The sequence below is a fragment of the Nannospalax galili genome, unplaced genomic scaffold, assembly GCF_000622305.1.
Source record: "Nannospalax galili isolate Female #2095 unplaced genomic scaffold, S.galili_v1.0 scaffold843, whole genome shotgun sequence".
NCBI lineage: Eukaryota > Metazoa > Chordata > Mammalia > Rodentia > Spalacidae > Nannospalax > Nannospalax galili.
Window position 1 is genome coordinate 6,353 of NW_008349585.1, and position 14,986 is coordinate 21,338.

A 14,986-nucleotide genomic window follows, 5' to 3' on the forward strand; every position below is an offset into this window, starting at 1 on the left:
AAATCCCCAAGTCAGGACTCTCCTCATTTCACCCAAACTCATGCCCCTTTGCAGGGCAGGCTATAATCAATCATTAGATGCCTTGGGACACTTCTTAAGGAATATCCTCGCATCATAGTAGGCCGGAAAGGTCAGTAACTACACCACAGTCTAACTTCCTTTGCACCAATCCCTGTTTCAAGCAGAGGGGAGGAAAACAACTAAGAGCGCAAAGACTTCAGTCTTAAGAAAAACACTGTTATAACAGTGAAAAATGAGGACGGACAGGCATCGATAAAGAACAGAGGAACATGGCATCGATAAAGAACAGGAAACAGTGTAGCAGGTATTAAAGTGGCTTTTATTCACTTAATTTTCATTTCAACATAGAAATGCTATCACAAATTCTAAAGAAACTAGACTTCGTTGAAATTTTTTATTAAGATACGGATCTAGGAGCAGAACAGTATGTGCTAGCTTACAATTCCTTGTAAAAATATGTGGAAAAATTAGTAGAAAATGAAAATCTGAAAAGTTATCTGAAATCTGAAAATGTTAAGCAATTTCTCCTGTCTGTTACATTACTGTTGATAACTTTTGTAGAAGAATGGAGCATACTTGGGTGAAGAGAGTAATTATTTTGTTTTTATTAAGAGCATATGAGCCATTTAGAGCTTGGCATAGTCTTTAAGAATCATCTGAAGCTTCTGGCTCAGCATGATGTTCCCTCTGGCCTTCAGTCTGCCACTGAAAAATGCCTGCAAAGGAGGGAGGAGAAGAGCACCATTACTGCTACATTGTATTTCTTTTTCAAAAAGACAATCATTCAGATTGAATACAGTTGAGTTAGTAACTCTGGACAACAAAGATGCTTTCTATCTAGGTATAACAGCTCAACAACTATAGATAGCACCCATATTTTTAGCTATCTAAGAAAAAAGATTCCTGCATGTTTTAGAAAAATCATAGCCAAGTTATCTGAACTGATAGGCCTAACAATTCTATTTGAACCTGCTCTTCTGACTGTACTGTTATTACATGTGAATTTTAGAATACATGAATAAGAAGCTATACTGTATTCTTAATAAAACTATTCAATTCGCAGCTTGAAAAAGCAGATTGAAGATTTTAATTACACTTCCATCACACAGGAGCCATATAATGTCAAAATAAGATAGTATGGCACTGTGGAGAATAGATAACAGCACCAGAACACTGGAGTTAAATTCCAGGCTCTGTCACTTATTAGCAACATGAACATGGGCAAATCACTTTAACCTCTCTGAGTTCTAGTCTCTACATCTATGAAAAATCTTGACAGGAGTACTTAAGTAACACACCTTTGTCATGTGAGCAAAACAATGTGCAGGGGATTTACCTTAGTGTTGGTAAGAGTATGAAGCCAAGCAGAAGGCTGGCATGTTGGAAGATATCGTATTAAATTTGCTTAACAGTTCTAAGTCTTTTGGTAGAATCTAGATGTAATTTAAGTACCTAAGTATAATAAAATATAAAAACATTGTCATCTGCAAACGAGTTATTTTGGTCTTCTCACATCCTCTGTGTATGTCTATTTCTTTCTAGTGCCCCACTGTTCTGGCTAACACTTGTATTGCATAGGAGTGGTCAGAGTACACACCCATGTCTTGCTTGTGATCTTAAATGCTTTCTTTCCACTTTCCCCATTCTGTATGATGCCTGTGGGGTGGTCATATGTGCCTTTGTTATGTTAGATTTGATCCCTCTCTAATTTGATCAGGCTTTTATCATGAAGGTATCTTGAATTTTATTAAATGTTTTAATGCATTTATAGAAATGGTTATATGATTTTTTTCCTTTATCATATTGATATGACATATTAGCATATTTTGACTCATTCTTGAATGCCTGGAATGAAATCATCTTGACTGGTTGGATTTGTGTGTTGAATTTGATTTGCTCGTATTTTTGTTAATAACTTTTCCATGTTTATCTGAGAGTGTAGTGTATATGTGTATATGTCCTTATCAGATTTTGGTAAGAGTAATGCTGGCCTCACAAGACGAGTTTGAAAGACTCTTCTGTTCAAGTACTCATGCTGGTTCTTTTTAAAAGTATAGCAAAATTCAGCAGTGAAATCAGCTGATCCTGGGCTTTTCATTATTATATGAGATATTATGTTGATAGTTAATGTTCTTTTGTAGCTTAATATTTGACTTATCCTAGATAAAGGTCCATGTGCTGATGAGAAGAATGAATATTCTGCACCTATGGAATATAAATGTTAAGTCATCTGATCTGTAGTATAGTTTAACTCTGATTATTTTGAGTTTTGTTTTGTATGGATGAGCTATTCATTGCTGTATGTGATATTTAGTACATTGACGTTTATCTCTCCCTTTAGTATTTCTTTTATAAAACTCAGTCCTCCAATATTAAGTACATATAGATTTATAATCACTATACCTCCTTGATGAACTGATCCCTTGATCAGTGTGTAGTGAGCATCTTTATCTGTTCTACTGCTTTAGATTTGTCTACTTTGTCAGACAGAAGCAAAGATGTACACACTCTACATTTCTGTTTACTTTGGAATATCATCTTCCAATTTTTCTCTTTCAGTTCATCTGCAGTTATACTAGTAACATGAGTTTCTTATAGGCAGAACATGGTGAGTCTTGTTTCTTTTAATCGATTCAACAATTCTGTATCTTTTAGCTGGTGAATTACAACCACTTACATTTCGTTATCGTATAGCTTTGTCATGAGCTGATTTCTCTTCTAGTTTTGACTTCTCTGCTCATACTTTAGCCTCCCTTATTCTGTTCTCTTATGATGGCTGACTGTATCAACCATATTTTTCCTTCTTATGTGTCTGCTCTTCTAGTGGAATCCGTCCTTCACTAAACCCTCTGCTATCTCTGTTCTACTTCTAGGGTAGCACTCTCCTAAGCACCCTTTGTAATGCTAGTGTGGTGAGTCATGGATTTCCTCCATTGCTACTCATCTCAAAAGGGCTTTATTTCTCCTGGCTTCAGTGGATATACTAATCTTGGTTGGCAGTTATTTTCTTTCAGGACTTGAACTATATCGTCCCATGCCCTCCTTTTCTGCAGTGTTTCTGCTAAGAAATCTGCTGGGGTTGCTGATGACTTAAATATGATTTGGCACTTTTCTCTCTCAGATTCAAGAATTCTTTGTCCTATACTTTTTGTCACTATATTGCTGATCATATTGATTTGGGAACTCATGTCTTTCTCAACATTAGGAAAGTTATCAACCACTAAAAATGCTGATGATGCAAGTGCTTGATCATCTTTTCAGTGCACCAAAGATATTGAATCTCTCTTGATTCCTCATTTTTTTATTTCTGTCAGTGGCATTTTGAAAGGCCTGTCTTCAAGCTCTAATACTTTCTATTTGATCTATTGTTCAGGTTTTCATACTTTTATCTTTTACTGAGCTCTTCATTTCCAGGATTTCTACTTGTTTCTTTAAAAATTTCTATCTCCTTGCCAAATATTTCATATCTTATATTTTTACTAATTTCATTCAGCATCTTTCGAGCTCTTTTATTAAACATTCCCTCCTTACCTTTATCTACTTCCTTAAATTCTGTTTCTAGAGAGATGATCCTCAGGAGGTGTCATGGTACAATCTTATTTGTTGTTTTTTTCATATTTGTAGGGGTTTTTTCTTTATGTGTATGAGTATCTTGCCTGCATGCACGTGCACCAAGGCATGCAATGCCCTCAGAGGCCAGAAGAGGGCATCATCAGATCCTTTGGAACTGGAGTTATGGATGGCTGTTAGCCACCATGTGGGTGCTGGGAACTGAGCTCAGATCCTCTGGCAAGAGCAACTAGTGCTCTTAATGACTGAGCCATCTCTCCAGCCCCCATATGTATGCTCTTATATTGAAGATTTATGCCATGTGGAATGTGGAATGGATATCTCTACCAATTTTATGGGGTGGCCTTTCTTTGAAAGCTGCTTTCTCCTAACATTGTGCCTTGGATGTTGGTTTGTTATGTAATAGCTAGTTTCTTATTTCCAGGGTGGCATCAAAGTGTAATCTCCCTGTAGGTTCTTCAGTTCTCATTAGTGTTTGAGCAATATACCATATCAGAGTCAGAGATCCACTGTCTGTGCAGATTATGGAAGACTTGGGGACACTCCATAAGTTCAGAAAGGTGTGGTCTAGACAGCAGATATGTGGGGTGCATACTGTATGGTAATGCCCATAATGTGTGTGCCCTCTATCAGATGCCTGCAGAATCTGATTGATAATATTGGCTCTGTTACTTGAAAGGTTCTCTGGTACTGGCTGTTTTAATAGTGGTGAGAGGCACTTATCCTCTGATTAGACACTCCTGCAAGTCCCGGTGTTTCACAGGGAGAGCACTTTGTGATATTCACAGTCTTGTCAACAGTACATGATCATTAAAAGTGGGGGAGCAACAGCTACAAGAGATCCACAGAGGTGTGGTAACAAGTTGTTATTTCCCTCTGCTGCTATTGTACCCAACAACCCCCTAGATGTGCATCCCTGAGGAGTGAAACTGAACATCCCTGGAGAGCGAAATAGTGCCAGGGTTGGGTTGCTCTGTTTTGCTCCCAATTCTTTCAGTTGTTGAGCTCACCAGGGATTGAGTAGAAGCTGCATTTCTCAGAACATTTCAAATTCTGAAGCATAAACAGGCATTTTGTATACTGTATAAACAAATATATGCCTTACAAACAAATTTTCTTCTATTCTACCTTTTGAGTTTTGCTGCTATGTAAAAGCTGATTCTTAGTATTTGTCCATTCAACCACTTGCTTGAACCCCCTCACTGTAAGGATCAGTTGATGCTCTTGGGATTTCTAACTACATAATCATGAATTAAAAATAATTTTCCTCGTCCATTTAACTACTACATCAGCTACTTGAATTTTGTGTTTATGAATAGTCAACGGTTTCAGAATATTAAAATGATCATAAAAGGCAATACTATCTTACTCGTGATTTTTGACTGAAATGCCTCTATTTTTGCCTTCAGCAAAACACTGGCTATTAGTTAAAATATCCTATTTCTAGTTTTTCAATGAGTTCATATCCTCTGATATTAGTTGAGCATTCCTAATCCAAAACTCTCACTTCCAAAATGCTCCAAATTTTGAAAGTTTCTGGAAAAGCAAATTATTTTATTTTCAGATTAAGGATACTAAGCCAGTAAAATCTATGCAAACATCACAAAATCCAATAACTGAAAGCTTAAACATTTTGAACATTTCAAGTAAGAGATATTTGACTTGTACATCAAGAATGAGTGACTGTCCAGTGTTGTGCAATATTCAGTAACTACATGTGGCTCCTCACCTCTAAACTAACGATATATTTAAATGCCTAGGTGTGAGTTTTACATTAAGTAAATGGTAAATGGGAATTTCATCCAAAACAAATAAATTTGTTACTGAGAATATAAGTACCAAATGTGTCTTCTTCAGAGTTCTAGGAAGTCAGCTCAAAAGTTGTAATTGTCGGTTAGGAAGACACATAAAGAATAAATGACAATTTTGAGAACACTACCTTCTGAGGGTCCAGCTTGCCCAGGACTACCTCCATGAAATCTCCATCTGAGATGATGATGGTTGTATCAGCAGACCCTCTTGCAGGACCTTGATACACTTCTCCAGGACCATTCTTCAAGTCAATGGCTGGGAGAAACAGGAAGAAATCTGTGTGCATCACTTTTTCTTCACAATATTAAAGTACAGGAAGTTAAACAAAATGGAAACAATTTTTATAGTTTCTAAGTCAATGCAGGATTTAGTCTATACTGATTTCCATTTCAAGATTATATACTGTCATTTAGAAAATTTGATATTTGAACCAGGGTCTGACCTGTAACCCAGGCTGGCCTTGAACTCACAACAATCCTCCTGCATTAGCTTTCCAAGTACTGGGATCACAAGTGTGCACTACTACATGGGGACTATAAAATCTTTTTTTAGATGCCATTTTTCATTTAAAAAGTCCTTCTAAGTGGGCAAATCAATAATAAGTTTTTTCCTGAATAAAGAATTTCTTAAGACAGAAATACTCTTAAGTATGAATCAATACAGAATACATTGTTACAGGAAGTGAAGTCATGGGAATACATAACTATAGCCTTTAAATCCAAACTGCAGTCAGCAAAGAATTTTTAAATACTTGCATGTGGGGTGGGTTGGCAGGTATAATGTAGTCACCTTTCTAATACTTAAGTTCCTCAAAGGTTCTGCCATTTGAATAGCAAAATAATAAAAATGCATTTGAAAAACATTCTAGCTATTCATAAATTGTGATTTGCTTGTGATTAAGTATTTTTAATTAGCCTCTCTTCTTTAAAAAACTTTAAAAAAATTTTTTCAAATTATACTTTAATGCATTTCATACAATACATCTTAATCATATTTAGACCCCCTCCCCTATCTGCACCACCCCCACAGATGTCCACAGGATTTCTTGCATTCTATCATATATGTTAAGGCCTATCAAGTCAGATTTGAATACTCAGATGTCCTTCAGTGTGAGTTTATCCACTGGAGCCTGTTCAGCCTGTCTAGCATCACTCCCTTAAAGAAGATCAACTCTCCTTCACCTAGCAGTAATCAGCTACAAATAGTTAATTCCTCAGCAAAGGTTGAGGCTTCCTGCCCATTTCCCCAGTTCTATGCTGGTTTTTGTCTGATTAAGGCTGCATGCTGTCACCATTGCTGTAAGTTCATATGAGCAAGCTCCCAGAGTCCTGGAAGACTCTGTTTCCTTATGATCATGCACCACCCCTGGCTCTTATAATCTTTCTGCCCCCTTTTCTGCAATGGTCCCTGAGCCCTGGGTGGGTAAGTTTTAATACAGGAGTCCTATCCAGGGACACACACTCTGCAGTCTCTTATTCTCTACACTTTGGCCAGTTGTGGCCTTCTGTGTGCATTGTACTCTGTTGCATGAGGAAACTTCGCTGATGAAGAGTTGAAAGATACATTTTTATTCTCGCTACCCCCTGTTCCATATTTAGGATACACTAAGAAATTATGTTTGTCTAAGGATGTGACAGCTTGGTGTTTCCTCTAAGATCTACGACCTTTCCAGTCATGTGTATTTGGCTGTTTACAGTACTAAACATAAGTTCCCTCCCATTAAGTGGGCTTTAAGTCTGAGTAGATAGCTGGGGTCCAAGATAAAATGCTATCACCACACCTATATAATTTGCTGTGCCAGTCATTGTTATGGTTATTAGGCTTTAAAGCTGTGGTTAGACCACTGATTTTCTCCCTTAGCAGCTTGCATAGTATCTTCTAGAACTATGAGAGCTAGTCTTCAGGGAGGAGGCTTTCAGGTCAGTTCTAGCTCCATTGCTCCAAGTTCTGTGTCCAAAGTACATCCTGTCTTCAGCAATAGGGTCTTACCTTCAAGTTCTGAGAGGAAATCAAGGGCAATGGCAATAGCCTGTGTTATTTTGGAAGTCTCTTATACTACCTTGATCAACAACTCAAAGGGAGGTTTCTCCTGTATAACCATTGTTATATGGCCTTCAGGCATACACATGAACTCATGTTCAGATATTATATGTATATTTTTCAGTAGACTTTTGAACTAATGCATTTCCCTCTGTCTTTTATACCACTTAACCATTATTTATTCTCTCTCTCTCTCTCTCTCTCTCTCTCTCTCTCTCTCTCTTTTACATCTTATTCTCTTTTTTTATTCTCTCTCTCTCTCTCTCTCTCTCTCTCTCTCTCTCCTCTCCTCTCCTCTCCTCTCCTCTCCTCTCTCTCCCCTCCAGTTAAAGTACCACCATTTTCCCCATTTCTCCCTTGATAATATCTGTCTCCTATTATCCTCTCTCTCTTTAGCTTCTTCTTCCCCTTTATCCCCATGGTTCCTTGTATGATCCTCCCTCCTCCCTTCCTAGTTAAATACCCCCATTTCCCTCATTTCACTCTTGTTAACACCTACATCCAACTATCCCCCTCTCTCAGGCTCCTTTTTATAAATTTTTTTAAAATTTATTTTTATTTGTAAGTGCACCTGTCTCATGTAGTGCCCACACAGACTGGAAGAGAGCATCAGATCTCCTAAAACAAGTTATAGATGGTTGTTGGCCACCATCTGGGTGCTGGGAAATTAACCCAGGTTCTCTGCAAGAGCAACCACTGCACCATCTCTTCAGCCCAGCAAACTTTTTGGATAAAATGGTTTACTGTCCCAGAAACAACCTAAGTAATTGAGAAAACTACTAAATGAAAGCTTACCTTCATTGCTTACTGTATAACATTTACAGAGCTTTATGCTGAAGGTACACTGTAGAGTTTGAGCTGTCTCATATATGATTAATATCATGCACACAGGGAAACCTATTCCACACACTCAGCATCAACATCATGAATGCACTTTCTCTTGCTCCAGTGGGGGAGCTGCAATTATATCAATGTCAATACACTATGTAAAGAACTCCCAATGTAGGGTAAGACAAGGTACACATCTATGAGAACACTCAGAGAAGCTCAACTGTCTTTCTGCTCAACAAGCTTGGCAAAAAGAAAACTGAATCATTCCAACTGTCTGCAGAAGGGAATTTTGCCAAATAAACAGGAAACAAATTGTATTAAAAAAAAAAAATCAAAACCATAGGCCCTCCTTGCCCTTTCTGTTCCCAAAGGAAGCATTGTTTTACTTTGGATAGGTCACTCATTTCCTTTCCACTATGAGTATTAGACAAGGTACTAGGAGTAAAATAGGAAGAACAAAGGTCTCATTCTTACTGAGACCTCTATGAATATATCTTCATGATATGCATTATTTCTATAATCAAAAAGAAAGAGAATGAGAAGGGAGGGGTGGGGGGAAGAAAAGCAAACCTCTGCCATACAATAGACTTAGTATCTATGGTTTTAATTCTGCACAAGTAAGCCGAAGGGTCACTCTATGTGTGTTTGTGTGTGTGCGTGTGTGTGTGTATGTGTATACACATTCAAATTTCTCTCGAGAATAAAACTATATTACACATTCCTTAATACTAAAGAAATAAGTCTCCTGCTCAATAACAGTCTGTAGCTATCCTCTCACCCTCTCCCTCTCCAGATGTTTTTTACACACCACTTCACAGCCATGACTTTTGTAACTGTGGAAAGCTAGTAACTAGTGCTAATGCAAGAAAAGAAGGCAGAAAAAATATGGTTCTAAGTACAAATACAGAAATTTTGGGTAAAGGATCAAAATATTCAAATCTACAGTGGCTCTCGTCAAGTCCTAAATATGGCTCATGTTGTAGAGCCATCCACTCAAATCACCTAGAATTCAAATACCTGTAAGGTCATAGCTAACCTTGTAGAAATGAAACTGCCCCTCTGTTCAGAGTTTATAATGTTTATGCATAATTTTAGTTTATATTTGTAATCATTAAGGTCCTAAAAGAGTTCATAAAAATGTCATCTAGGGTTTATTGCTCTTACTGGAGAGGGGTAGGGTAAGAATGAGAGGATGGCCCTGCAGACCTTGGAGCTCAGTGAAGGTCTAGGGATACACCCCTTACAAATCACAAAGGGAGCCACAGGAGAAAACTGCCTTTGCCACCCACTCTGGGGCACAAACCCAGATATCACTGAATCCCAAGTGCTTCTGCTCAAAGAAGAATTCTTAAGTAGATGAGTGGAAAAGCATAAGAAAGAAAGCTTTCTACACCCCCAAATAGTAACAATAAAGGAAAAACAGTTTCACCCTATAGCTTTGGCTGACTTTGAACTTAGGGGTTATCCTCCAACCTCTGCCTCCACAGTTCTGGAATTACAGAAGGGAGCTACCACTCCCTGCTAAAATGAGAGCAAGAGCAAGAGAGAGAGACCAAGAAAGACACTACTTTGCTACTTTTCTGGCCAAAAGTTCACACACCTAATCATAAATAAACATCAAATACATGCATACTAAAGACTATTCAAAGTAACTGGTCTCCACTTTTCAAATATGTCAAGGTAATGAGTAAGACAGAGGAGCTTATCCAGACTACTGCAACTAGAGACTTAACAACTGAGAACAGCATAAGGTCCCATGTCAGACCTGGAGCAGTTCCTTCTTTTCCTCTCTTCATTTCCATTGCTGTAGCTATTATTATTATTCCTTTGCTCTAAAGGACATTATTGGGACAACTGGTGAAGTACTAATGAGGTCTAGGTTAGATAATAGCAGTGTACCAATGTTCATTTTCTGACACTGATATTTACTCTGTGATTAGAGAATGTGTTTGTTCTTGGGAAATAATAGGGTAGCCTCTTAAATACATGTACTTATATAAAATCAAAACATAAGTCAGAAATCATTCTTAATAAGAAACTGCAAAATGATGTTAAGGGAAGCAGCACACCTAGAAGATGGAAAGCCCAGTTAAGAGGTGCTTTTATGTGTACACCAGAAGGTTCGTGCACACAGGCATGTAATCAGGAGCTGCTGCTCGAGAGGGGCAGGCAGTGACTATTAAGAAAACCCTTGACTGATGATGACCTGAGAGTAGATTCTTTCCAAAGATAATGTTTTCTTTAAATTCACGAGACACTCTTCTGAATCTTAAGCCAAAATTTGTAATCAACATTCTTAAAATGTAGTTTATAGGCCTGGGAAAGGTAAGGAGGCCTTCTGGTTTGAGGTGGCCCTGGACCATAAAGCGAGGTCTTGTCTCAAAAGAAAAAGAAAAATAGTTTAAGTCTATGTTGAGAAACTCTGTAGGAGAATCTGAATTCCAAACCAGAGCTCATAGATTCTGGTGGTCAAGTGATATCAAGAATGGGTGTATTCTCAAATGCAAGGAAGGCAGGTTTTCACATCTCTACACATTCTTCCACACAGTGGTGGGTTTCCAAGAGTGGACATACAAGAATGCCAACATTCAGAGGGCATTCTCATCCTGTCACTGTCATGTGGTACATTTGAGAAGCATGGACTCAGTCCTGACATGTAACTTAACTCTGCACAATTAACTACAATGCATGCTGTTAAACTCTGTTAATTCACTTCACTAAACAATATTCAAGCAACAATATGCAGCATTTGTATAATCTTTAGAAAATTTAATTTATGGTCTATAATGTAAAAGATGGCAAATAGGAGAAACAAAACCAACCCAAGCTGCTCAGTACCAGTTAGCTTAAATCTATCATCCTAAGGAATGTAAAAGATTTTTGTTCGGCAACACTGTATCTTTAGGACACAAAAATACGTATTTACAAAAAGTTTCACAGATTGAATGTACACTTGGAAGCACGTATTCTGTGTTTGATATTACAATAAAACATACAGTTAAAATCTGTGAGCCAAATTCTAAGATGTTCACATGTTTAGAGAGTCAGTGTTCATAAAACGAACAGGAACAGCAGACAATCTCCAGGCTCAAAGATTTCTATTTCACTTTCTTCTTGCAAAGCTAATGCCTTCAGTTGCAGCAAATGCCTTGACTGTGGCATCCCACCCCTGCCCAGCTGTGAACTCTACTCTAAGCTCCTGGTACAAAGCCTGGCAATCTAGCCCAAATAGTGACTGGCTGTAATTCTGGCATCAAAGCTATCATCTTCTCTCCAAACATCATGCTTTTCCCCATTCTGCAGTTCCAGTAATGGAGTCAACTTCTCCAGTGTTCAAATTCAAAACCTCAGTTTTATTCTGGACTTCCGGTTTTCTCCTGATATTCAGACATAACTAGAATCCAATTCAGCCAGTTCTCTCTTAGCAATAGCTCCTTTCTCTCCTCTCCATTAGTGCTATGGCCTTAATTTAGGTCTTCCTTTCTTTCACTCTGCAATGCAACAATCTTTGTATACTCAACTCTGGCATTTTGATATTCCTGACACACTGCTTCAAATAGTTATTCCTGTGAATAAAATAGATCTGTTTTTTCATATCCATAGTCCCCCAATCTAGTAGAGGACTTGGCACATAAAAACTGGAATACTCAAGGAATGAACTATCTTCCCAGTCTCTAAACTAAGCTCATCTTTCCACACCTCTTATCACCCTGTGCTCACATGAAAAGGTGTAGGTCCATAGTTCTTTACCTGAATTTTCTTTTTTTTTTTTTTTTTTTTTTATTTTTTTGGGGGATGGGACTTTTCAAGACAGGGTCTCCCTGTAGCCTCAGCTGGCCTGGCCTGGAACTCACTATGTAACCCAGGTTGGCCTCAATCTCATGGAGATTCGCCTGCCTCTGCCTCCCAAGTGCTGGGATTAAAGGCATGGCTACCATGCCCAGCCTACTTTTCTGAATTTTTAAGCTGAATATGTTTGTTAGTCAGAATTTTCTAATTTTAGGAACTCTAACACATAAAACATGATATATTATAACATCTATTAGGAAACATTTCCACCAGGTGCTGTGGTGAGCACCTTTAATCCCAGCACTTGGGAGGCAGAGGCAGGAAGATCTTTGTGAGTTCCAGGCCAGCCTTGTCTACCATAGCAAGGGAGGCCTTGTCTCAAAAAGACAAAGAAAAGAAAACACTTCCAATGGTACAACATGTATACCCCAGTTCTCACTAGGTAAATTAAATAGGAACAGTAATATCACATCAGTTGGGGTCAGGCTTTGTTAGCAATGAGTTATAGGGGGAAAAAACGTTTACTATTTTCAGAGTTTTCTGGCAGTTAAAGTCCAGAACAGAGTAACTATTTAAATTTTCAGCAAAAAAAAAAAAAATTATTCTGTAGACCACATAAAATCTGTTGTTAGTTCTCACTAGGTAAATTAAATAGGAACAGTAATATCACATCAGTTGGGGTCAGGCTTTGTTAGCAATGAGTTATAGGGGGAAAAAACGTTTACTATTTTCAGAGTTTTCTGGCAGTTAAAGTCCAGAACAGAGTAACTATTTAAATTTTCAGCAAAAAAAAAAAAAATTATTCTGTAGACCACATAAAATCTGTTGTTCTTTATTATTATTCTGTAGACCACATAAAATCTGTTGTTCTTTATTATTATTTTTGTGGTACTAAGAATTGAACCCAGGGCTTCAAGCATGGCAGACATCACGAGTCCTAAGCCTTTTATTCTTTACCTCATTCTCACACTTTCATTCCCTCTGTATGCTAACCATTACAAAGAACAATGGGATAGGACCCAAATCATTCACAATTTTTGGATAGTTTTAGAAATTAATAGTAATAAGTACTACAAAATATGCTTTCTTGGGTTTAATTGAACTTTTGCAAATTTTAATTTAATATACACTATCAATATATTATATAATACCAATATAATTTTGTTGGGAAACCCTGCTGTTAGGGTTGTAGTTCTCCATGTCCGGATAGCCCTGAGGGGCTCGGCGCCAAATGGAAGGACTCCCCTTTTTAGCAGGGGGCCTCCTGCTCTCTTCCTGGCTCACCTGGAAAGTGCCACCAAACACAGATGCCTGACCTTATTTGGAACCATGACCTTTGGCATAGTTACCGGGAGTAAAAACTACCCCCAGGTTTTTTCTATATGATAATCAGGCATTGCCTGATAGTCTGGAAGATAGGAGCCCACTGCCACATGTAAATAAAGCATACTATGAGAACCTATCAACTGAGGCTTTTGCTACTGCCTCCACACTATAATTGTTTCACTGCGCCTGGGATCAGTCTCCCCGGAAGGGCTGTCTTCCATCAGTGCTCACTGGCCGTCCTGACCCCATTCACCACTTCTGCTCTCCCTGCCCTCGTGGGCCGGTGGCCAACGACCCGCGAAGAGAGGGAGAGACTCCCGCAGCTGGTGCCCGAATGTGCGGCTCCTGGAACGTGCAGAGTCTGTGAGTATCCCTCCCATCAGGAGGGCAACGACAGCTTTGCCTTTAAGCCGTCCCACCCTTGAGGATCGGCAATCTCTTTCTCCTATCACCTCCTATCAGGAGGATAAAGGCAGCTTTGCCTTTAAGCCATCCCACCTTTGCGGATCAGAAATCTCTTTTTCCTATCACCTCCCATCAGGAGGATAAAGGCAGCTTTGCCACTAAGCCGCCCCACCCTTGGGGATTGGCAGTCTCTCCTCTTTTTCTGCCTTTTATTTTCGGTCTGAGTCTTCACATGGGACCGTTAAAGACAAAAGAGCAACTGAAGCTTTCTGGTCAGGGCTACTCCCTGATGTTAGCTGAAGGCTCTTAGTCCTCTTAACGGACCCCGACTGCCCGCACGGGTGTAGACAAGACCCCCTATCTATACAACTTTCTAATGCAAAAACTTGGTAATGCAACAACCAGTTAATTGCTCTTAGAGCAGTCGCCGGATCTCTTAAATTTGCAGGCAGGCTTGTGCTGTGGCGTATGTGGAATCACCTGGGGTTTTGATCCCAGGCATGTTCCCTTAGAAATCAGACACCCCTAGAAACAAAAATCCCCAAAGTTCTAAGGGATCTTTATATAAGCCTTAAAGTCAACTTCTGAAATAAACCTCCCTAACCTGTTTTGTTATCTTGCCCCTGGGGTGTTCAAGCCCAAGCTAAACCAGTTAGGTGAGAATTTAAATTAACTAGCCCCTGCAGAGCACTTAAAAATTCAAGGTGGCTTGCGCCATACAAACAAACAAACAAATTTTCTTCTGTAAACCTTCTCTTGGGGAAGGGGCTCATCAGAGGACCACCCCATCTCTCTCTCTTTGCTTTATCTCGGTTATTGCCTTTGCGGGGGCCTGGATAAGGTTTGCGGGCAACTGAAGCCTCTTGGTCAGGGTGACTCCCTGATATTGGCTGAAGGCCCCCTGCCCTCTTTCCAGACCCCGACAGCTCGACTTGGTGTAGGCAGTAATCTTTACAACTATCATAAAAATCTGGTAACACAGCAACCAGTTAAAAGTCACAAGGACGGTTGCCAGTCCCTTAAATCTGCAGCTAGGCTTGTGTTCGTCAGAACGTATCAATCCCCTGGTGGCAGACTGCCCCAGGAACATTGAATACCACTGACCACACTTCTTTTCTATAATGGGTAATTCAGCATCACGCTAAAAAAAAACCTCCAAATTCGCTCCCTTAGAGCCCTACTTAAATCAAGA

At 39.0% G+C, this 14,986-nt stretch overlaps 1 protein-coding gene across 1 annotated transcript in view; it reads right to left on the minus strand.

Annotated features, from left to right (window-relative positions):
- Positions 1 to 319: 319 nt before the first annotated feature.
- Positions 320 to 14,986, minus strand: part of Hsd17b4 (hydroxysteroid 17-beta dehydrogenase 4) — a 98,674-nt gene continuing 84,007 nt past the window's right edge. The window contains exons 23-24 of the mRNA XM_008847012.2: positions 5,531 to 5,658; positions 320 to 737 (exon numbers count right to left, since the gene is read on the minus strand). Of these exons, the coding sequence (XP_008845234.1) occupies positions 648 to 737; positions 5,531 to 5,658 (218 nt within the window). The 3' untranslated portion in view covers positions 320 to 647. The remainder of the gene's footprint in view (positions 738 to 5,530; positions 5,659 to 14,986) is intronic.